At 51.4% G+C, this 23,873-nt stretch overlaps 1 protein-coding gene across 7 annotated transcripts in view; it reads right to left on the bottom strand.

The window, feature by feature from the left end:
- ANKRD11 (ankyrin repeat domain containing 11) overlaps positions 1 to 23,873 on the bottom strand; it is a 1,995,649-nt gene that overhangs the window by 720,460 nt on the left and 1,251,316 nt on the right. For all 7 annotated transcript variants that reach the window (XM_069635589.1, XM_069635598.1, XM_069635590.1 and 4 more), the window contains one exon: positions 17,965 to 18,168. In XM_069635589.1, coding sequence (XP_069491690.1) covers positions 17,965 to 18,168 — 204 coding nt within the window. The remainder of the gene's footprint in view (positions 1 to 17,964; positions 18,169 to 23,873) is intronic.

The following is a 23,873-nucleotide window of genomic DNA, read 5'->3' as shown; positions in this document are numbered from 1 at the left end:
GGGCATCCAACTGTCTGAGGAGCGACAGCAGCGTAGTCGGCACCTGCATTGAGAGCAGGGAGTGCAGGTAGACCAACGGATACTGAAGCGGAACAGCCCTCAGGCTGCTCAACGTGGTGGAACCGCCGGCCGTAGGCACAATGCCGAAGGGTCAAGGAACTGATGAGTCTCCTCCGGACTCAAGGCAAAATCGTAGGTCGAGGGATCTTGCTGTAGAATCACCACTGGGAGCAAAGACTCAAAGTCGGCGCCCAGACTACCATGGCACCTCCCCAGAAGGCAATGGACATCCATCAGTCCCAAGCGGAACCACCAAAATCTGGAGTCCCACTCCCGCTGAAACAGCCATCGACGAGGCAGTCGTGGTGGTCGCCAGCAAGGCCGTAGCCAGTGTCATTGTCGGCAAGGTGGATAAAGGGCTCATCAGCATCAAAGTGGTCGCTGACGGGGGTATCAGTCGACGAGCTCGTCTGTGGAATCGAGGCCCCAGCAGGCAGCCTGGATTTCACCAGGAAAGATGAATGCTTGGATGCGGAGTTGAAATGGTGTCTGGAAGATTCATTGCCAGACAGCGAATGACGCCGGTTCTTCGAGACTACTTTTGTCGACGAGGAGGCTGAATGTGACCGCAACTTCTCCTTGTCCTAAAACGATAACTGTGCGATGGATACTCAGGCTTCTACGTCCGGCCATTCAAATCCTTCGACTTCTCAGCCAGTGGTGCAGTCATGCCTGGAGCCGGGCCTCCGGACTCTCTGCCTGTCCGAACCGGTCTTGCGACTGAAGACTCAAACTTACCGAAATCCTAAGGGGGCCTGCCCCCGGGGGGTTTCTTGGACACTGGCTCTGCCGACTGCGCCCTCTGGTGTGAAGGAGACCTCTTCACCAAAGTAGTAGAAGTCTTGACCCCGCTAGCTGAACCAACCTCCAAAACCGGATAGGCCCCTTCGATCAACTAACAAATCAGCTGCCGGTTAAGCTCTTTGAGCGTCTTCTGGGAAAACCCCTGGCAAATCTCAAAGTTCTCCACAGAGTGATTGGGGTACAGGCAGTACAGACAGTCTGCATGACTGCCCCCTTCATGAACATTGAGGCCGCAGGTCACGCATGGCCGGAACGACTTCTTCAGGCCCACAGATGACATGATGGGCCTGGAACACACCAGAGCAATGAAGCCGTAGAAAATTGGAAGAGCAAAAAATTCTAGAGAGAACATGAGGTGATCCCAACAGTTTGGAGACGGTTGAAATCTGGAAGCCGCAGGGGCAAGGCTATTTATAATGGACGTCCTAATGGTGCAGCCCAAAGCACCCATAAAGACTTCAAAAAGACACTCAAAGTTCTCCATAGGAAAATTGCTATATGAAAGTTACTGAGGTTTCCCAGTCCGACAGGAAATAATCACAGCATGTGTATCCATGAAAGATCCAATGGTGGAGACATTTTTCAAAGAATCTATCCTCACAGGCTGGTGGGGCGGCAGGTGGCATAGGAGTAGGGCCCTGCGGTTGCTGAGGTCTGGGTGCACGCTGCATTGCTGCCTGCGGGGTGTACCTGCCCTGCAACATTGAAGGATATGCAGTAGGCCACGTACCTGATAAATACCAGTCCCACCTTGAAACTCATTCTCCCAACTGCTCCGAGCCCGGGGCGGTATCGAACAAGCAGCCATCTTGTTGTGCTGCATGCCATGTTACTGCGCCGTGGTGCTTGCCGCGCTGGGCCCGGCCTCCTCCAGGACTCGAGATGGAGCTCGAGGCCTACCCTGCACCTCAAGACGAGGCCCGGTAAGCATTATGCCCTCAGCTGTGCTGCCGGTAGTGCTGCATACAGGTGCCCCCTCAGTCATTTGGCCGGTAGTAGGGCGTAGCCCTTCGGGTGGACACCTGGTAAAAGAACCTTCCATTCCCCAGCAACATCACATCCCTGGTAGGATCTAGTGATCCCTCAGCCTGGCGGCCGGTAGCCGAAGCAGCCTCGGTACCAGTGTTGGTGGTAGAACTTGAACGACCCTCCCGCTGGGATGTCTCCTTGGGAAGCAGTCATCTTTGTGGGGTACAGATGAAAAAAGCGGTCCTACCATGGGCCTTGATTTGTGTTTGACGAAGTCCTTCAAGTCCTCTAGAGGCGATCGTTTGAAGAGCTCCCTCCACCGAGCTAGCCTGTTTTTCAGAGCGCGCAGTGTACTCGTGTCACACGCGGTACAACACTCTCAGCCGTGATCGAGACCAAGGCAGCAAAGGCAAAAAGCATGGGTGTCTGACGTACTTTGCAGGCTGGACACCTGCTGAAGTCCAGTGACTTAGGCATGCGCCGGGGAGGAGCGTGGGCGCCAGAGTACTAAGTACCTGATTAAAGACAAAAGACTGTATCCGGAGAAGAGCGCATGGAATTACAAAGCCGAAGCCAAACCCAGGAGTGCTGGTGAAAGCGGTCCGCTCCTGTTGACGCGGAAAAGAGGACTGAGAAGTGGCACTGGTGGGCGGAGTCAGGGGAGCACACACACCCATGCGCCTCAAATTTTAAAGCGGAAGAAGAATTTTTATAGTGAAAAAGGTTCTGTCTCCAGTCCCTAGCGAGGGACGCCCATACAGTATGGAGGAAAGGGGAAAGGACGTAGGAGTAGTCTCAGCGCTGGCTGACAGGTCAGACATTGTTGATGCCGAAAAAGCACCAAGGTGAGGCACTGGAGATCGGGGGCCACGGCAGGGCTTTCCAGCACCCACACCCCTGCATGCTATACTAAATTTAAAGGCGAAGCTTTATTTTTCGCTGTAAAAGGTTTTGGTACCGTCCACATGTTGGGCAATACCAACAAGGATGGAGGAAAGGGGACGGGACGTACGAGTAATCTAGCATCCACAACAAAGATCCCTGTAGAATATTTCCCCCTGGCTAGGCAGCTTGAAAATGGTAGATGGTCATTTCATCTTTTTAGTGAAAAGACCTTAATGTTAAATTGCTTCAAGCTGATCAGTCACCTTGACAGGTCATGCAGCAGAGATTACAGCTGCAAGGTCTACCTAAGAGATTTCAGGGGTCATGCTCTGCAGCCTAGGCGTCCTATGCTTCCAAACTGGAGCGTCCTTCCTTAAGGGCCTGAATAGTCCTTCAACTTAAGGGCCAATATCTGCATTGTGGGGGTGCCGTCATTGACTTTTGCTGGTGGCCCACGGTGCGAGTGCACTGTAATGAATCCAATGACATTAGTCCTCCTTTTCCGGTGGTGACCTACCCCATGGGGCCAGGTTAAGGCAGCCACTACCGGATCCCGACCCGGGAACGGCAATATTTGGGAGGATCACATAGGGTGGCGGTGAGAATGTAATGTAACCATATAAATATCCTCACCCTACTACACAATGCATATCTCCCGTAGGGATAAGTTAAGTCATATAACATTGCCCACATAAAGTATATTGCCCTTAAGAGGGTAGATAACCGAATCTCCACAGTGAAGAGCTTACCTTACTGAAACAAATGGCGCAGGACAGCTCTTCCCATCTGCACCTCGTCTGCATGCATTGGCATATGTCCGTCAGCGGAATCCCAGCCCATAACGCTGTTGAGGAGGACATCGACCTTGTAGAATGAGCTCTAGGATGTCCTTGCAGTGGCCTTCCGGCCTTAGAGTGACAAAAAGCAATCGTCGACGAGACCCATCTAGCCAGTCCCTGTTTAGAGCTTGCTTTTCCTCTCGTCGACGGACCATATGCGATGAACAGTTGCCGAGTAGCCCTGATGTCTTGTGTACGATGTAGGTAAAATTTCAGGGCCCTTTTAACGTCCAGGGTATGAGGAGTTTTTTCTGCTGCCGATGATGGAATGGCGAAGAAAGTAGGCAGAACCACGGAAGAGTGTTTGTGGTATACCGTCGGAACCTTCGGGACGAACATAGGGTTAGTTGCCAGGACTACCTTGTCCTTAAAGAATCTTAGGTAGGGCGGGTCCACGACCAGCGCTTGTAGTTCTGAGATAGGTCTGGCTGATGTGATAGCTATCAGGAATGCCAACTTCCACGAAATTAATTTTATGTCGGACGTGGCCATAGGCTCGAAAGGCAGTTTCATCAAGCCTGCCAACACTGTGTTGGGGCTCCACGTCGGGGGAAAACGTTTCACCGGGGGAAAGGCTCGAAATAAACCCTGCATGAAGTGTTTTACCAGTCTGTCACTGAATAGAGGAGACGACTGCCTCTTCCTTGTGAACCTCGAGATGGCTGCCAGGTGTACCTTTATCGACGAGGGGGACAATCCCTTTTTTGCCAAGAGGAGCAGGTGAGGTAGAACTTGTTCCGGCGTCACCAACAATGGTTGTAGGCCCCGTTGTCCTCTACACCATTCACAGAATCTCCGCCACTTATAGGAGTAAGATTTGTTAGTAGAAGGGGCTCTAGCCGCCTGTAGAATTTTTTTGCAATCCTCTGAAATGTCTAAGGCGCCGAACTCCGAGAAGTCAGGAGCCAGGACGTAAGGTTGAGACTGTCCGGGTCGTGATGCCACACCGTGCCTCTGTCCCGGGATAGAAGGTACGGGACTTTCGGAAACGCTATGGGATGTTCCAGCGATAGATGGAGGAGGTCTGAGAACCACGGTTGCCTCGGCCAGTATGGTGTCACTAGAATCACCCGGCAATTGTATCTGCGTATCCACTGTATTGTTTTCCGTATGAGGGGAAACGGGGGGAAAGCATAGAGGAACATGTCCGTCCATGAGAAGGAGAAGGCCTCCCCCCCCACCGATCCCTCTTGGGGCCATCTGCTTGCAAATTGCTTGCATTTCTTGTTGTCTTTGGTCGCGAAGGCGTCCAGAGGGGGGTGACCCCATTTCTCGAACACTTTTCTCAAGTGACCCGTGTCCACTTCCCACTCGTGTATCTGGGCCATGCTTCTGCTGAGGGAGTCGGCTTGGCCGTTCCTCACTCCTGGAAGGTGATGAGCCACGAGGGAAATTTCGTGTTTCAATGCCCAATGCCATGTTTTCTGGGCTTCTATGGAAAGAGTCCTCGATCGTGTCCCTCCTTGTTTCCTCAGATAAAACATGGCTGTTGTATTGTCGGTCAGTATTCTCACTCGCGAACTCTTGATGTGTGGTAGGAACGCCTTCAAAGACCATCGTACCGCTCTGAGTTCCAGTACGTTTATGTGTAGGAGTGACTCCGTTGGAGACCAGCGACCTTGCGTTTGGAGAGCACCCATGTGCGCTCCCCATCCGGTTAGGGACACATCCGTAACTATGGTGCTCTGAAACTCCGGCTCCTGTAGGGGCACACCGTTGCTCAGATTGTGGGAACTCTGCCACCACTGGAGGGTCTGACGTAGCTTGTCGTCGTCGACGGTTATCCTGTCCGACCACGATCCCTGAGCCTGTGTCCATCGGTCCGCGAGGAATTCTTGGACTGGCCTCATGAATAGTCGACAGTTCCTCACCAAATGGATGCAGGATGCCATGGCCCCCAGGACCGAAACATACTTTCTCACTGAGATCCTGGTGTTCCGCCGTAGCCGGGCCGCTTGTTGAATGAGTCTTGAGGTCCTGTCGAGGGAAGGTTTCACCAGCCCTAACTGAGTCTCGAACTGTGCCCCCAAGAATACCAGCGTTCTCGATGGCCGCAGAGAGGATTTCTCGAAGTTTATGGCGAATCCTAGTCGTTGTAGAAGCTGCCTGGTGGCTTGCAGACTTGTGTTAGTCGACGCTGGGGAGGATCCCCTTACCAGCCAGTCGTCGAGGTATGGGTATACATGGTGACTTTGCTTCCTTAGCCAGGCAGCCACTGGAGCCAGGCATTTTGTGAACGTTGTGGGGGAGGTCTTGAGCCCGAAAGGAAGAACCGTGAATTGGTAGTGAGTTCGCCCTATTACAAAACGTAGGAATTTCCTGTGTTTCCGACACATTGGAAATATGGAAATACGCGTCCTGTAAATCCAGGAACGCCAGGAAATCTCCCTTTTGAACTGCGCGGATCACTTCCTGCAGAGTGAGCATCTTGAATTTTAGGTTCTTTAAGGACTTGTTGCGATCGCATAAGTCTAGAATGGGACGCCATTTGCCGCTCGGCTTTTTTACGACGAAGTATCTTGAGTAGACTCCTTGACCTCTCTGTGATTTTGGAACTAATTATATCACGCCCTTCGCTAACATGTGTAACCTCTTGTTGCAGTACCATATGGGACTGAGCGGTGAACGCAGGTGGAATTTGCGGAGGGTTGTGTTTGAATTGCAGAGAGTGTCCATTTCTTATGGTGTCTAACACCCATTGGTCCGTTGTTATCCTTTCCCATTCGTCGACATATGCTGAGACTCTTCCCCCCAGAACGGTGCGTGGTATGTCACTGCTGATCTTTATTTTGCTCGTCTCTCGACGACGATGGGTATGACGGTCGTTTTCTGGAAGACTGGAAGTTTCGTCGACGGTTAGCCGATTGTGAGGCACGTCGGTATCCCTGGGAGGGGTAAGCCTATCTGGCAAAGGATCTGTCTCCAGAAGAGAATCTCGAATCACCTGAAGCCCCTCTAAAGGGACGAAAAGACTTGTAACTTCTGCCACTCTGGAGGGCACCCAATGAACATGCCGTGTCCGAATCTTCTTTCATCCCTTTTAGGGCCTCGTCCACCTTCTCGCCGAAAAGAAGGTCTCCCTCAAAGGGCATATCTAAGACCTTGTATTGCACCTCTGGCCTGAAGTAGATACACTTAAGCCATGACTGTCGACACAATACCACCCCATTGTTGACTTGCTTGAAGCCTGACTCAGCGAGATCCACCGCGATGTTTATTGCGCGATTTGAGGCTTCCTCACCCTCTCGGACCAGTAGCATCGCCGCCTTCCTCTGTTCTTCTGGAAGATGATCAAGCAGCGGAGCTAATCTGTGCCACATCTCCCTATCGTAAATGGCTACAATTGCCAGAGAGTTTGCAGCCTTTACTGTGGTCGCTCCCACAGAGAGCACTTTCTTGCCAAAGGCGTCTTGGCGTCTCGCCTCGTTCTCAGGAGGAGTCGTGCACTTGTGCTGTGCCTTTGCCTTCCTCGCTGCTGCCGCCGACACCACCGAGACCGGTGTTGGTTGGGAGGATAAACACTTGGGGGTAGACCCTAGAGCCTTAAACTTTTTTCTAGGCGTCCTTTCACTGCTGGTTCTGAGAATGGGTGTCTCATTGTCTGCAACCCCTCTTTCCATACATGGTCCAGTATTGGTATCGAGAACACCGACCTCCTTCTCTTGGTCTAACAAAAAACGATCCTTTTTCTGTTCTTCTTGGGACAGACCAAATTCTTTGCATGCCTTCTCCATCATAGAATGGAATGACATGCTGTCGTCCGGAGGGGACAGGTGAGCTGGGCTTCTGGGGTTTTCCAACTCCGCCTCTGACTCCCAGGTAGGATCCCTGGAGGGGGATAATGAGATATCCGACATGGCCCCCCTGTCGGACTCCGAATCTAGCAGCTCACCTTCCTCCTGTGCCAGTGTTGAGATTGGCGTGCGTGGGTGCGTCGGTTGACGGGACGGGCCCGGCTCGTCGACGAGTGACTGTGGCAGGCTTGCCTGGGGTAGTCGCTGGTCCAACGACTGCAACAAGGACTGAAGCGTGGACAGAATATCCAACGACAAAACCGATTGAGGATTGAGGAGAGGGGCAGATACCGGTGTAACGGAGGCCCTCGTCGACAACTTGTCAGCCGCTCGTAGCCCTAGGTCTGCTGGGCCAGCAACTCTCTCGTTCTCGTCCTCCGAGGACAGCAACATAGCTTGTTCTTGTAGCAAAGGCTCCGGGGGGGTCGGGTCAAAGACTTCAGGCCTTCAGGCCTCCTGTAGGGTCCCCGTCGACGAGGCCCTCGTCGACGCCATTGTCGACGGGACGGTGGATGCCCCCTGTGCAAGTGGTAGGGAGGCGGTCGATGACTGGACCGTCGTCGACGACGAAGACTTCGCAGGTGGTTTTGGCGGTCCCGCCTTCTCCACACTGTGCCCGCATTTACTCGACTCTCGACTCGTGGTCGATCTGTGATGATCGCCAGAGGAGGATTTCCTTTCCTTCTCATGCTTTTTTGATGAGGATGATTTCTTTGCCGATGAGTCTCTAGTGGAGTGACTTCCAGGCGACTCTTTTTCCGACGGTCTAGATTTCTTCGCCGGCGGTTCCAACGAGGCCGCTCGGCGCAATGTTTTCGCCGACTGTGTGGAGCCCACCTCTGAGGGGGGGTATGCCCCCGCTCCATCATTCAGCCATGCCACCAGGTGTCGGTTCCGGTCTTTAAGGGTTTTTTGAGAAAACCCCTTGCATATGTCGCAGGTATCCGCCGAATGGTGAGGGTGGAGGCAATCCGTCCCCCTCGTAAACCTTTTTAAAGCCGCATGTCGCGCATGGACGGAACAGCGCTTTACCTGACACAGAGGACATTATTACTCCAAATCCAATGACGCAACCTAGTACAAAACAGTCGGACAACACGAGGAGATCCCACTACTTTGGAGACGGTTGAAATCTGAAGGGGAGCCGCGGGCGCGGGCCTCTTATACTAGCACGGCCTGCGGAGCATGCGTAGGAGGGTCCTAGAAGGACGTAGATAGGACACAAAAGTGTCGAAAGTTTTCCTTTGAAAAAGGCTACATATGTGTACCGAGGGGTCCCAGTCTGACGACGGGGAATATTCTAAGCATGTGAATCCATGAAAGATCCAATGCTGGAGAATGTCGCCCTCACAATTGCGACGGCCGAAATGCAAGACCTTTTTTTTTTTAAACAGAGGTATCAGAGGATGAGACATGCCATCTCCCTTTCCCCCTTGCAGAATGAATTCGCCATTCACACCACCAATGGCCTGTTGTGATTCTTCCCTTGCTCCCTCAAAGCATAGTGCTGAATCTCTCTCATTTCAATCTACAAACCAACTTTCAAACACTAACTTGTCCTAAAGAACAACTGGAAACATTCCTCCAATGTCTTTGTGCAAGTTAACTAAAAGGGAATACCTGTTCCCAGAAACAACTTGGCACTGCAACGAAGAGGAGAGGAGGAATACAGAGCAGGAGAAGCCACGAGCACAGGCAACACTGTTGTTGGGGGCATGCACCTGTGCCGGGGACGTTTACAACAGGACCACGACAAACTATAGTCGATTGCTGTTGGGAGCGGGTTGCTCCTCTCTGTGCGACCAACAGGTGGAGAGAAAGACAGTAGAGCCAACCTGTTCAAGTGCTGAGAAGAGGAAATCTGTGCGGGGAAGAATACTTGTGGCGCAAATGCGAGAATGCCAGAAGCCAGAGCAGGGCTAATGGATGTTTGGTGGTAGTAGGAAGCAACCAGACACTTAACAGATGTTAGGACAGTTTTTCTGAAGTTCAACTAAGGGCTTAGTAAAACCATTCAACTGAGGCAGTACAAGAATCCACTCTTAGTATAAGGCTGTACCACCTAAGTATAGGGTAGCATAGACAGAGCAGCCAGGCTTATGTTAGGAGGGAAAGGGCAGTAGACACAGTACAAGTGAAGAACAAGTTACTTTCTTACCTGGTAACGTTCTTTCGATGGGATGGTCAGACGACGTATTCCATATCTATGACAGGTAATCACCACAGCTGTGCTGTTTCGGAAACTTTTTTCGGCGTCTGCGTCCTGCGTCGATGTTAGCGCGCCGTCGTCGAGGACCTACTCCGACGTCCGACGTCATCCGATATGATAAGTAGGACGCACGACGCCTGTAGCCTCAGTTGTAGTTTTTTCCCCCAGAACATGTGACATGAGTCAACTGCCAGTCAGACAAAGCCTTGCGGAACGTAGGCTGCAATCGCAAAAGAAATTCTGCAGCGGGGAAGGCAGGGAGGGAGCGATATGGAACACGTCATCGGACCATCCCATCGAAAGAACGTTACCAGGTAAGAAAGTAACTTTCTTCGAGGGGATTGGGTACTCCGACGTATTCCATATCTATGACAGACTCCCAAAGCAGTACCAGAGCAAGGAGGAGGGAAAGAATTTAGAATCAAAATTTAGAATTGCCAATCAAATAGCAGAGCAAAGGACCGCCTTGCCAAAGGCCAGATTCTGTCCTCGGATGGAATCGAGTGAATAGTGACGTACAAATGTATGTACAGAAGCCCAGGTGGCTGCATCACAGATGTTGCGAATAGGAACACCCCTCTGCAGGGCAGAAGATGCAGCCATACCCCTGGTAGAATGGGCCCGCAAGCCAGCTGATGGGTCCTTACCCGCCAAGCGGTAACACTCCGAGATGGGCAAAATAATCCAGCGAGACAAAGTCTGTTTCGTCACAGCCTGTCCCAAACGCTTTCCAGCGTAACCAATAAAGAGTTGATCGTCCACTCTGACCCGGGACATGCGTGAAACAAAAGCTTAAAGCTCTCCTAGGATCAAGCCTATGGAGCCTCTCCTCTTCCTTACCAGGATGCGGAGGAGGATAGAATGCCGGAAGAACAACCTTCTGGGCCAAATGAAATTCGGAAAACACCTTCGGAAGAAAAGAAGGACGAACTCTAAGGAGAACCCTGTCCTTGTGAAATACAGTGAAGGGTGGCTTAACTGAAAGTGCCTGCAACTCACTCACTCTGCGAGCGGAAGTAACCGCAACCAAAAACACAGTTTTCAGAGTTAACAGCCTCAAAGGACAAGAACGCAAAGGCTCAAACGGAGCACCCATAAGAAACTTAAGAACAAGGTTTAAATCCCAACCGGGCACCAGGAAAGGTGATGGAGGGAACACATTAGTGAGTCCTTTCAGAAACTGTGAAATTAAAGGGATTTTAAAGTAGGAACACTCTTCAGACGAGCGCTTAAAGATGGACAGCGCCGCCAGGGAATCTTTAATGGCACCCACTTGCAAGCCCCTGTGGGCCAAAGAAAGTAAAAAGGACAGACCCATGGGGATGTCGAATGCAAAAGGATCCACATACTGAACTCTGCACCAGTCGCAGAACTTACGGCAACGGTACAGAGACTTTGTTGCTGGCCTTCGGGCCGAAAGCAACACCTACATCACGTCTTCACGGAGGTCCCATTCCTTTTACCTCAACCTTTCAGAAGCCAAGCGTGAAGGTTGAGGGATCTGACCTCTGGATGGAGAACCTGACCCCCCCTCCCGTGAGAGCAGATCATCTCGGTAGAGAAGACGCCGTGGAGGGCAGATGGACAAGTCGAGAAGGTCCGGGTACCACGTCCTCCGAGCCCACGCCGGGGCAATGAGGATCATCCGGGAACCGAACTTCCGTAACCTCCGCAGCACTTGCGGAATGACGGGGACTGGAGGAAACTCGTACAGCAGCGGGAATGACCACTCCACCACGAACGCGTCTCCTAAGGCTCCTCTTGGAGGAAATTTCCGCGAGCAGAACCTTTCGCACTTCCGGTTGACACTGGAGGCGAAGAGATCCACTTGAGGGGTCCCCCAAAGGGCGGAGATCTCCAGGAGAATCTCCAGAGCCAACTTCCACTCATGAGAGATCGTGCTCTGCCTGCTCAGAGCGTCGGCCGTCACGTTTTCTTCTCCGGCCAGATGAACTGCCGAGATCGACACTTCCTGCTGGATGGCCCAGAACTCAAGCTGCATCGCCTCCCTGCACAGAGGAAGTGACCCTGCCCCCCCCTTTTTGTTGAGGTAGTGCATGGCCACTGTGTTGTCCGTCAGGATCAGGACACTCTTTCCTCGCACAGTCGGCAGAAAAGCCTTCAGGGCTAGCCTGACGGCCCTCAGCTCCAACAGATTGATATGGAGTCTGGACTCCGACGGAGACCAACGACCGCTGACTGTCAGCCCGTTGGCATGAGCTCCCCATCCTGTGAGGGATGCATCCGTCACGATCGTCACCTCCGGCCAGGGAAGCCAAAATGGAGCCCCCCTTCATCAAGTTGCCATCGACGGCCCACCACAGAAGGTCCCGGGCGACCGAGGGCGGCACCTGAACCGGGTCCGACATCCTGCCGGAGGACTGCAACCATTGCGTCTTGAGTGCCCACTGCAAAGATCTCATCCGCAGGCGAGCCTCTGGCACCAGAAGACTGCAGGATGCCATGAGGCCGAGCAACCTCAAGAACTCTAACGCTGGGAGCGTCTGGGCATGCTGAAACTTGTGCACCATCTGCTGAATGTGAAGAGCCCTCACCTGGGGAGGAAAACACTGCCCCAGGGAAGTGTCGAGCACTGCTCCGATGTACTAGAGCCGCTGTGTTGGCGTCAAATGGGACTTCTTTAAATTGAGGGAGAAGCCCAGCCTGTGAAGGGAGTGGCAGGTGACGGACAAATGATCCAGGACTTGCTCGGGAGAGCTCCCCCTGATCAACCAATCGTCCAGCTAGAGGTAGACGTGAATCCCCCCTTGCCTGAGATGTGCTGCCACCACCGCCATGAGCTTGGTGAAAACCCTCGGGGCGGAGGTCAATCCGAACGGCAGGACCCGAAACTGAAAGTGCGAGTCGCCAACCGCAAACCTCAGGTACTTCTTGTGCTTGGGATGGATCGGCACATGGAAGTAAGCATCCTTGAGGTCGAGTGACACCAACCAGTCCTGAAGCTCAAGGGCCTGGAGGACTTGAGAGAGAGTAACCATCTTGAACTTGTCCTTCCTGAGGAGTTTGTTCAAACCGCGCAAGTCCATGATGGGTCTCAATCCCCCGTCTTTCTTCGAAATCAAAAAATAAGGGTAATACCATCCCTTGTTCCTCTCCGTTACAGGCACCAGTTCTATGGCGCCTTTCTCCAGCAGGGCTTGAATTTCCTGCGCAAGGAGCGGATCCGGACTCTGCAAAGAGAGGTTCCTCGGTGGATTGTCGCGAGGCCTGTGCCGAAAGGGAAGACAGTAGCCATGGGTTATGATCTCCAGAACCCACACATCTGAAGTAATGGCTTGCCACTCTACAAGATGCTGCGCCAGCCTTCCCCCAACCGGTGAACCATGGGACATGGCCTCATGACTGAGTGGGAGCGGCTGCGGCGTTACCTGAGGGCAAAGAGGCAACTGCCCGAGCGGCTTTGGCACCACGGGTACCCTGTCGTCCACCTCTGGTACCCCTGCGTTGGCCTCTTCAACTGCCAGCTCCTCTCGCTTTACTGAAGGACGAGTAATAGCGAAAGGAACCTCCCCTCCACTGCCGTCCCCTAGGACGAAAAGGCGGAGGTTGGCGAACTGCAGCGCCCAACGACTTCGCTGCAGCTTTTGAGGTCTGCAACCTCTCAAGGCTCTCGTCAGCCTTGCTGCCAAAAAGGTGTTCACCGTCAAAGGGCATGTTGAGGAGCCGGGACTGCACATCAGGAGCAAACCCTGACTTCCGCAACCACGCAAACCTGCGTATCACGGTGCTCGCTGCCATGGACCTACTGACGCATTCAGCTAAATCCAAACCCGACTGAACAGACTCACACATGGCATCCTTACCATCCTGGACCATAGCAAGGAAACCATCCCGTTTGTCCCCTTCGGGAATATGTTCAGCCGCTAACGCAACACAGTTCCACAGAGTGTGTGTGAAACGAGACAAGGCACAAATGGAGTTGGCCGCCTGAAGCGCCTTACCACCAGAAGAAAACACTTTCTTCGCCCAGCCATCAAAACGTTTGTCGTCCCTATCAGGAGGGATGGTAGGGTACGACGCCTGCTTTGCCGGGGCCGTGGTCGCCTGCACCACCAAACTCTCCGGAGTGGGGTGCCTGGTCAAGTAGCAGGGGTCGCTACTGGCTGGAAGGTATTTTCGCGACAAGGATCTGCCCACTGCCGGGAGACTCTCCGGAGCAGTCCAAGCCGCCGCCACCCTTCTCTGTAAAGCCATATGGAACGGCAGTACCGGGTCAGTTGGGGTACCAACATCAAGGATGTCCGTTAGATCATCCTGCACAAACTCCCCTGGGGGAGCAGACCATCCCAAGTACTCAAACCCTAGCCATAACGCGCCGGTACGAGGAATCGGCATGAGAGCCAGGCTCAGGCCTACAAAACTCCACCTCCAGAGAGGTGTCCAGTCCACTGGCATCATGCAGTGACTGCCTCAAATCGTCAAACTAACTATGGCCCGAGACAATTTCATCTGGAACCTGACTAGGAACCAGGCCATCAGAATCCTCATCCGCCTCTGAAATATATTCCAGGTGGCGAAAAGAAGGCACCCGAGAGTGCTTGCACTTAACCAGAGCCTTCCTAGGGGGTTACCCCGTGCCACGGGGTACCTCCGACACGAAAGGCGTTGATGGCGTCGAGCGAATCGGCGCCGGCGTCGAGAGAACAGGCATCGGCGCCCAGAGGATCGGCGTCGACGAAATCGGCATCGACGTCAGATGCAGCGCCGCCAGCATCGGCGGCGTCGACACAGCCCTCGAAGCCGGAGCCCCGAGCGTGTCCTTCGACGACCTGAGCGTCGACGGCTTCGACGACTTCCTCGGAGCCGGAGCCTCGAGAAAGCCTGTCGACGCGACGCCTCAGACGTCGATGTCTTCATCGAAGACCTCACAGGTGCACACGGTCTCGAACGCGTCGAGGACCGGGACCTGGAACGGGTACGTCGAGAACGAGTCTCCTTGTCCGAACGGGCCCTCTCCCGTGACTCGTGCCAACCACTCTTGCAAGCGGTGTCTCTCGACCTCTCACGACCGACCCCACTCAGCGGCGCGGACGGCTTAGTACCCTGCGACTCGAGAATCACCAGCATTTTCTTCCCGAAGGAAGCCCATTCCTCCGGCATCGCACGGCTGGTGGGGTAAGCGACGTGCCGGGCAGAGTCCTCCGAAGAGGACCTGGAAGACGACCGGTGTCGGCACTTCCGAGAATGCCTCGAAGAGGCTGAGGAGTGGCGAGACCGACTCCTAGAAGGAGACCCACGAGACTTCCGACGATGACGCGGAGAGTCACCCCTCGAATCATCCGTCGAAAGCCCCGCAGACCTAGACTTCCGGGGCTTGGACACCCGACCTACCGACAACTTCTTCTTACATTCGCGTAAGGCTTTGGAAGTGAGCGACTGGCAGTCGATACAGTCATCCGTGTCGTGGGCCTCCCCAAGGCGCCAGAGGCAGGCGTTGTGCGAGTCCGTAACCGACATCTTGGACCCACACTCCCCGCACTTCTTGAAGCCCGGACGCGGGGTCGAAGACGAAGTAGAAGACATCTTCACACAAAGGATTTTCACAAAAACGAACAGGTTCGAAGAACCGAGAAGAACAGAACTCAAGAGTCGAGGCGTTAACCGAGATTCACGAAGCAACACGTTCGCGGAAAAAACGGAACTGAGGCTACGGGCGTCGTGCGTCCTACTTATCACATCGGAGGACGTCGGAGGAGGTCCTCGACGACGGCGCATCGACGCAGGACGCAGACGCCGAAAAAAGTTTCCGAAGCAGCACAGCTGTGGTGATTACATGTCAGATATCATAGATAAAGAATACGTCGGAAGACCCAATCCCCTCGAAACTAGGATTCTACGATGTATTTTGATGCGCAGCATACAGGAGGTTTTTTTTGGATACCCTGATCTTGAAAACTATCATAGCGGTTTCTTGTTGAAGAAGTCTGCTTGCTTTTTTGCTGAAAGGGGCACCACTTCGCCATTTTGGATGACTATAGAGAGGGATGGGGGTAGAGGGAACGCCCAGTTTGGCTACCGAGTTACCTTCCATTGAAGCTACGAGGATGGCCTCTGCGCCGTGGATGGTTAGTAATGGTCAGAACGTATGGATGTATTATGGCACCCTGTTGTGGCACAATCTTGATTTGTAAATTAGGAATATGCAAATGGTATATGGGAATTGCAAATTGGGAAAATTGTGTTTTGGGGTAGTTTGATTTCGAGTGGGATTCTGAAGGTTTGGAGTTCTGGGCGGATGGTGTCTTGCCTCTCTTTGCTGTATATTTGGCCTTGGGAGGAGAGAGTTCAGGAGGTATGCAGACCTGGAGTGAACTTTGTCACAAAGGCAGGCTATGTTGGTTGCTCCGATGAGTATTAGCTGGCGGCTTGTGAGCTGTTTGGCTCTCCACTACGTATTGTTCCAGCTTCCTTAAGATGATGCCTATAGTCATCTCTTATGTTGAATCATGGTCACAGATGCATGGGTTAGGTATGTTGAACGAGGAGTCTTGTTGGAGTTGTGGTAGGGAAAGGGGTATGTTGTTACACAAGAGTACACAAGTGTTGGGACAGGTTGGACATAGTCCTGGATATGTTTCCGAGGTCACCTTTGGCGGTGATCCTGCTGTCGACTAATGGGAGATGGTGTTGCTTGTAGTTTTGAGTGCTGGATAAATAAAGCATTGATGGTGGCGGCTAAGCAGACGTTGAGCTTGTTAAAGGCTACAAAAAAGTTGATGGTGGAGGGCTGGTTGTCCGACTTATATACTTTGTCCAATTATGAGAAATATATGCTTCAAAAATAGAATCGGAAGGACTTTTACTTGGAAATGCTGGGGCATTTTAACAACCTATATGCTAGGGGTGGGCTTCTGTAATGGATGGTGTGGGGTATGATGGAGGCTTAGTCTGGGTGCGTGTGAATGTGGTGTGTGTGTACTTGAGGTATGTTTTGCTGTCTGTGTGTGTGCTTGTATTTCCTTTTCTTGTTAATTTTCTAGTTTCAACTTGCATATGGTTGATTGCGAGTAGTTTACTGATTTATTGTATCGCTGTAAATTATTTCTTCAATAGGGTAAATTTGCCATGGAAATTACATTGATTTTTTTTTTGCGTTACTTGTAGCATTTTATTCCTATGTTTGGACTGTGTTTTTGAAAATATATAAAGGGTTTACAAAAGAAATAAAAAATGTGAGGGTCAGAATAGTTCTTTGGACGCAGGATGGTTTTGTTTTGGACATAGACACAAATAGAGCTTTAGTTTTGAGTTTAGGAAGGGAAACACCTCTAGTGCAGGAACCGCAAGGCATTTTCCCAAACCCCTTTTATTTAACAAAAAGTATTTAGCCAAAACCATGTCTAACTTGTGTCTGAGTTTCATTCCCGACTCCTCTCAGTACCCTGGATCGGAAGATGAGAACCTCTTTGGGGTATAGATCTGGAAAGCAAGTCTATACTGGAAAGAGTACACTTACCAGGAGGGGGCTTGAAACAGCATATCAGGAGAAGCCTCTTTAACATCCAGAAAAGGAGGTATCGAAGATGAATTCTTGCAAGTCGGAGGTATGGGGAGCCATACGAGTAGCAGACCCTGAAGAAGTTGCCCCCAACAAGATCGAAGCCAACTCCAGTATAGGCCTTTGAGGCATACTGTTTGAGAAACCTAACAGGCGACATGTTGAGAACAAATCTTTCACCAAAATGTAGTGGCTGAATACAAACTATTACTTACCTATCTCGCAACGAAGTTCTTGAAGCCAAAGAAGGTTGAGGTGTTGCAGACATTCCAAAGGTGAAGCCAGTTCTTTAGAGCGAAAACTCAGAGGAGGATAAACCAGAATAATAATGGTGGAACCCCAAGGTCCCATGCATTTACCAGTGAGCTAGATTGCCAGGATGAAAGTTTGAAGAATACAGAGGTATTAATTGAATTCAAATTAATGTCAAAAAAGGAAGTGGTGAAGTCAGAAATAGTGAGGGAAATCCCACCCCACAGTGTAAAACAAAAAAGATTTCAAATTGCAGAAAAAAAACAATTGAGATGCGGTTCCGCAAGAAACAGATTGTTCCAACAGAGACTAAACCAGAGTATGAAGCAAGTGTGTATGTGTGTGTATATTAATCAGGATTCCAAATGTTCACTTGCCACTAGCCAGTGGTTAGTGCGAATGGACTACTGGCGAGTAAGAAATAGTGTGCTGTGTGCATGTCGGCAGTTCATGGGGAATAACTTTTTATGACTGGCTGTTATATATAGCACTTCGTAATATTTGTAAAGGTGTACACATTTCAATTTGATTACCAAGAGTTAAGACATCGGAGGAGTTTGGAGGAAGCAGGACGTCACTTAACAGTAAGTCAAAACAGTAACACCAATTATAGGTAATCCTTTGGATATCTACCAGCAAAGTCTTTTACATTCACATCAGCTCCTTCATTGATAAGCTCTCTGATTCTCCGGGCATCACCACGAATGGCTGCTCGATGAAGGCGTGTCTCGCCACGCTCGTTTCTCTTGTTCACTTTATCTTTGGTTTTGGAGGCAGAGTTAGGGGTTCCCTTCTGGCCAACTGACGTCTGAGAGGGATGCTTTGGTGTTGTATTAACTATGCATAAGAAAAACAAATGGTTCATTATTTAGCATCATGCAAGCCTCCATGAAAGTGCAAGCACTGCTCTTGCCTCAATCAAATCAGTAAAGAATTCACTTAAACATTTTTCAAGCCTAACAGCCTAAAAAAAAAAAACAAGTTGGACAGTAAACACATGTCCATGCTATTCAGAACGTGTATGCACTAATTTCGAAGTTTTACATAAAATGACGCAACACTGAGACAGATTAAAATACTTAAAAAAAATAATAATTTTTATTATTTTATAAACACGCCAAACATTACAAAACAATGTCAATGTGGACTTCCGTGTTTAAGCTTCACAACATTACATTACAAAGTACACTTTTCGGTCTCCCCCCCCCTCCCACCCCTTAAACTCGAGCACCTGTATCCATGTCATCGTCCTGCTCATCTTCAGGAGTATCTATTGCCATTATCTCTTCCGTATCATCATCGCCATGGTCAGCCTGGGAGAGACAGACCTTTGAGGCCACCAATTGTCTCCATGCTATTAGGGGTCCTACCTCCCCCCCCCCCCTGCTGACTGCTTCATACCAGACAGCCGTTTCTGCCTGTGCCCACTTCATGAGGTCTACCCACAACATTTCAATTCTAGGCCGATGAGCTGCTTTCCAGCACATTGCAATTCTCTGTTTGGCCAGGATGTAGCCAGGTCCTTCATCTTTCTGATGTGCCTCAGGTTGCGTGGTCTGGTAAAACCCCCAAGCATGCATGCCCAAGCTGACTCCACATCCAGCGTAATCCCTTTTCCTGCTAAGCATATCTTCAGCTCTGTCCAGAACCTTCCCACCTCCAGGCAAGCCCAAAACATGTGTAGCATCCCAGCTTCCTCCTCCCCCCACCTAGGGTATTTCTGTATCACCAGGCCACCAAACCTGGCAATTCTACTGTGGGTCAAATATGCTCTATGAGTGACATATCATTGAATCTGCTGAAGCCTCTCGTTTCGGGACACCTTCTTAAAATACGTTTGGGCGCTATCCCATTGCCCATCCGACATGGCTTCTCCCATCTCCTCTTCCCAATCTTGCCTCAGTTGGAGCAGCTCCTTCCCCACCCTAGTCCCAGGTAGCTCATATATGCGAGATATTTCATCATGCCCACCCTCCGAGATATCATACATAGTCTAGATGGTAGCATCAGGTTGTTCCGCAAGCACTGCCTCAGGCCGCCTTTCTCACACCCATTTAATGATTCTGGAATAAGTAATATGTTGGCCTTTATGCACCCCGGTGTCCTCTATTAGCCTCTGAAATCTAAATGCCTCCCCCTCCTGCCATATATCTCCAAGGATAGCCAGGCCCATCGGTTCCCAGTATCTACGGACCCCTTTTATCATTTGGGAGTCTTCCCCGCATAGCGCCACTAACGGTTTGCCATGCTCTACGCCACATTTCCCAGCCAAGCACCAACAGTCTCGCCATTCTTGGTACCTTTGGTTTAAGCAACCACACTCTCTCTAAGGAAGTAGGAAGCAGGATCCTTACACAACAGCCTGGCTTCAGCCGTTTCTTCGTCAGACAACCACCTGGCCACATATTGCAGCTGTCCCGCCAAGTAATGTAACTCAAAATTCGGCAGGTTTGTACCCCCCCTGTCACACAAGTTTTGTAGTTTTTAGAGGGCCACCCTGTCCCTGGAATTGTGCCATATGAAACCCCTTCACAGGCTGTGGAGTTTGAAAAATGCACTTAGGGATCACATACAGGATGTTTACAAAAAAGTGTAACAGTCTGGGCAGGACTACCATCTTAATCAGAGCCGCTCTTCCCATCATGGCCAGGGGTAGTCTGGACCAAAATCCCATGCTATTCTTAATACCTTCAACTGCCTTTTCCGTATTGTGTTTGTGGTGTTCTCCGGTCGTTTGGTATATGTCAATACCTAGGTATCGCAACGTCTCGGTTCGCCAGGGTATTGGCAAAACCGGTAAGCTCCACAGTAGGGCGCGTCTGTACCTCCCCAGGTGGAACATACTGGATTTCTTGGGATTTACTGCTATGCCCGAGAGGGTAGCGTATTGTTCCATCACCTCCAGGACATACTGTAGGTTTTCCTTTGGGAAGCGCAGATATAAGAGTACATCATCGGCATACAATGATATGCGACGCGAACCACCCGCAGTGTGGATCCCAATATCCCCATATTGTTGTCTGAGGCAGACTGCCAATGGCTCAAACACAAGGATATATAGCATAGGCGACCAGGGGCAACCCTGTATAGTGCCCCTGCTGAGTTGCCATTTATCTGAGATTGTAGCACCCGTTTTGACCCTTGCAATTCGGGAACTGTATAACATTTTGACCCACCTCAGATACCGTGGCCCCATCCCATATTCTCAGAGTCGCTAGCAACCAAGGCCATCTCACTGAGTCGAAGGCCTTAACTGCATCCAGCGAGACAATTACTAGTTCACCGGGGTCATTCTCTGTTTGGTCGATAATGTGGTGAAGTCTCCAGACAGATTAAAATACTTAAAGCTGCTTAGTACTGAAAAAACATCAGTTCCTCACTGTAGTGACTAACATACCCTTAGTCTTTAGTCCCCTTTCCTCCATATGGGCGTCTCTTCCTAGGGATGTGAGACTGAACCTTTTTCACCATTAAAACCTTATTCCCTTTAAATTTAGAGGCACGTAGGGGTGTGGCCATCGGAGCATGCGCTACCGTGACTCCGGCCACCGGTGCCACTCCTCAGTCCCCATTGACGCGTTGACAATGTTTAACATTGCCTAATGACACTGGAATTATTAGGGGGGAGGATGGTGGGACGTATGGAGGAAAAGGAACTAAGAGTATGAAAGTCCCTACGGTGAGTAACTTGCAATTACTCGTACGTCCCGTCCCCTTTCCTCCATACTGCATGGACGATTGCAACTTAATATAGCCCCCAGGTGGGGAGGAGACACTCCTTAAGCAAACAAATTCCTTAGAACCGCCTGTTTGAAGGCTGCGTCAGACATAGAGCCAGCATCCAAACAGTAATGCTTACAGAAAGCTGAAGGGGTGGCCCAGGTGGCCGCTGCTTAGGACTTGCCACGGAACCTGCTGCTGGAATGCGATGGCCGTGGCCTTGGCTCTGACCGTTTTAGCGTGCATGTTGGCTAGCCACGGCTTGTGCTGCCCCTTATAGGCCTCGTTCATGGCCGCAACCATCCATCATGCAATAGAAGCCTTGGATGCCTGATAACTGGGTATGGAGCCCTAAAAGGTGACAAACAGTGCGTCCGACTTGCAAAAGCCCTTGGTCCTATCCAGATAGAATTTCAGAGCGCGTCGGACATCCATACAGTGCAGGACTCTGAGCCACGTCCTTGGGGCCAGCGAAGAATGTAGGTAAAACTATTTCCTCATTTAAATGGGAGGCAGAGGGTACCTTAGGTAGGAACGCCGGGTGAGTCAGCAGGACCACCTTATCCCTGTGGAAAGGGGTATAGGATTCCGATGCCACCAGAGCCTGGATCTCGCTGATTCTGCGAGCGGAGGCGAGTCCTACTAGCAGAGCTATCTTAATAGTGACCAGCCTGATGTCCGCGGACGCCATTGGCTCCAATAGTTTGTGTGCCAAGGTGCCCAACACCACATTGAGATCCAACACGGGGTGTGGCCCCTTGATGGGCCCAAAAGTGTGGACAAACCCGCCAGATATTTGACGATTGGGTTGGAAGAGAAGACCTCATCCTCAATTTCTGTAGGCCCTTATGGCTGCCAGATAGGTGCGACATGTGTCCACCTGAACGCCAGAATGCGCAAGATGGGCCGAGAAAGCGAGCACATCGTCCATCGTGCAGGTCAGGGGGGTTGATCTCCTTAGAGCACGCTCAGTGACAGAACCTTCTCCATTTATTCTTATATTGGCTCCTAGTAGCCTTGGTCATAGCGCCCTGGATGATCTCCAGATTAGCCCATGATAGGCTCAGATGTTTGAGGGCGATCTGCTCAGGAACCATGCTGCAAGGGCTAACTTCTGAGGAGCAGGGTGGAGAACCCCGACCCCCTGCTGGGACAGGTGGTGTGCTGGACCTAGCGGAAGGTGAATGGGTAGCCTGTCTATGAGGCTGAGCAACTCCGAGAACCATGGTCTTGCCAGCCACCAAGGAGCTATCAAGATGATGCGGAGGTGACAAGTTTCCTTTATATGTGTCCATCTGTGTGTTACCCCATTGACCCGTTTCCATCTGTTTGCCCCCCAATTTCCCCCTGCCCGTTTGTCCATCCTTGTGCCCCCCCCTGTGGCCGTTTGGATGCCCCCTCCAGCTTTATATTCCTGTGCCTCTCCCTCCTCCTCCCACTACTTCCCCCTCACCCCACCCTGCCCCCCATCCCCTCCTTTCCCTCATTCTGTCAATCTCTGACACTACCCCAATTGCCGTCAGGCATAGTAATTGTAGTTGCCTGCCTTCTGCAGCAATCTACACTTCCCCTTCCCCCCTTTTTCCATCTATTATTTAAGCCCGTTCGAGCTATTATCAGAGATCAAGGGCCAGTGAGATGAGTCTGTCCTCCTCCCCCCCCCACCCCCCCCCCGCACTACCTTGTTTGGTTGCAGACCCTTTAAGATAATCACCTGTTTGTTCCACTCCACTCCACAAACCTTCCCCTCCTCCCCCTCCTTTTGTCATTCTTGCACAGCAACAATTGCTGTCAGGCATAGTAATGTTACTGCTAGTATTGTCTCCTTTTCTCCTCACTCACCCCTCCCTTATTGTTCCTTGCACTTGTATCATCTGTTATGATATGATCGTTATTTCTCACGTTCTGATTTGTTTAAGGACCTGTACGATTGTAACTATTGTCTCATGTTCCGTCCCTACTTGAAGCGCTTTGAAAAACTGTGTATAGGTGCTATACAAATAAACAATCAATTTGTCCAAGCACCCTGGGGCTCACGGGTCTAGGAGGAAAGGCATAGTGTCATGCAATCCCACTCAATCTGCCACGTGGCGCCCAGGAAGCTGGGGCCCGTCCCTGCCAAGACGTGAACTGAGGGCACTTCCTGTTCTTTCAGGAGGCAAATAGATCCACCTGAGGATGGCCCCCATGTGTTGAACACCACCTGCAGAACCTGGTCGTTGAATTGCCACTCTTTAATTGTCCACTCCAGTCTGCTGAGCCTGTCAGCTTCCAAGTTGGCCTCCTCCGGGAGGTGGACGGCCGTGAGGTAGCTGTTTTCCAGGGCCCATTCCCACATGTTGACCGCTAGGTTGCACAGCGGAGGAGACCTGGTACCTCACTGCTTGTTGACATAGTACATGCTGGTGGAGTTGTCAGTGTGGATCAGGACAGTCCTGCCCCAATGAGCAGAAGGAAAGCTCGGAGGGCTAGCCAGATGGACCTGAGATCCAGCCAGTTGAGATGCAACTCCTGCTGGGTCCAGACTCTGGACGATGTGGATGTCCAGAGTGGCTCCCCAGCCATCTAGTGAGGAGTACGTAGCGATGGTGACCTGAGGTCCAAGTGGAAAGACCAGTTCCGCTTGGGAGCCCCTCACCGGATTCCACGAGGCTGCGAAGTGCAGCTGTAATCTCCTCATGTAGAGTCTTGTGCGTGGCACAGCCAGAAGGACCGATGCCATGCTACCGAGTAAGTGTTGGTACCATCACGCTGAGGTGGCTGCCCTGGTAAGGAAGTGCATTGTGGCCCTCCTGATGGCCGTAATCTTGTCCTCTGAGGGG

The sequence above is a fragment of the Ambystoma mexicanum genome, chromosome 1q (assembly GCF_040938575.1).
Source record: "Ambystoma mexicanum isolate Mex_15411 chromosome 1q, UKY_AmexF1_1, whole genome shotgun sequence".
Lineage (NCBI taxonomy): Eukaryota > Metazoa > Chordata > Amphibia > Caudata > Ambystomatidae > Ambystoma > Ambystoma mexicanum.
This window is presented reverse-complemented; position numbering and strand designations above follow the sequence as displayed.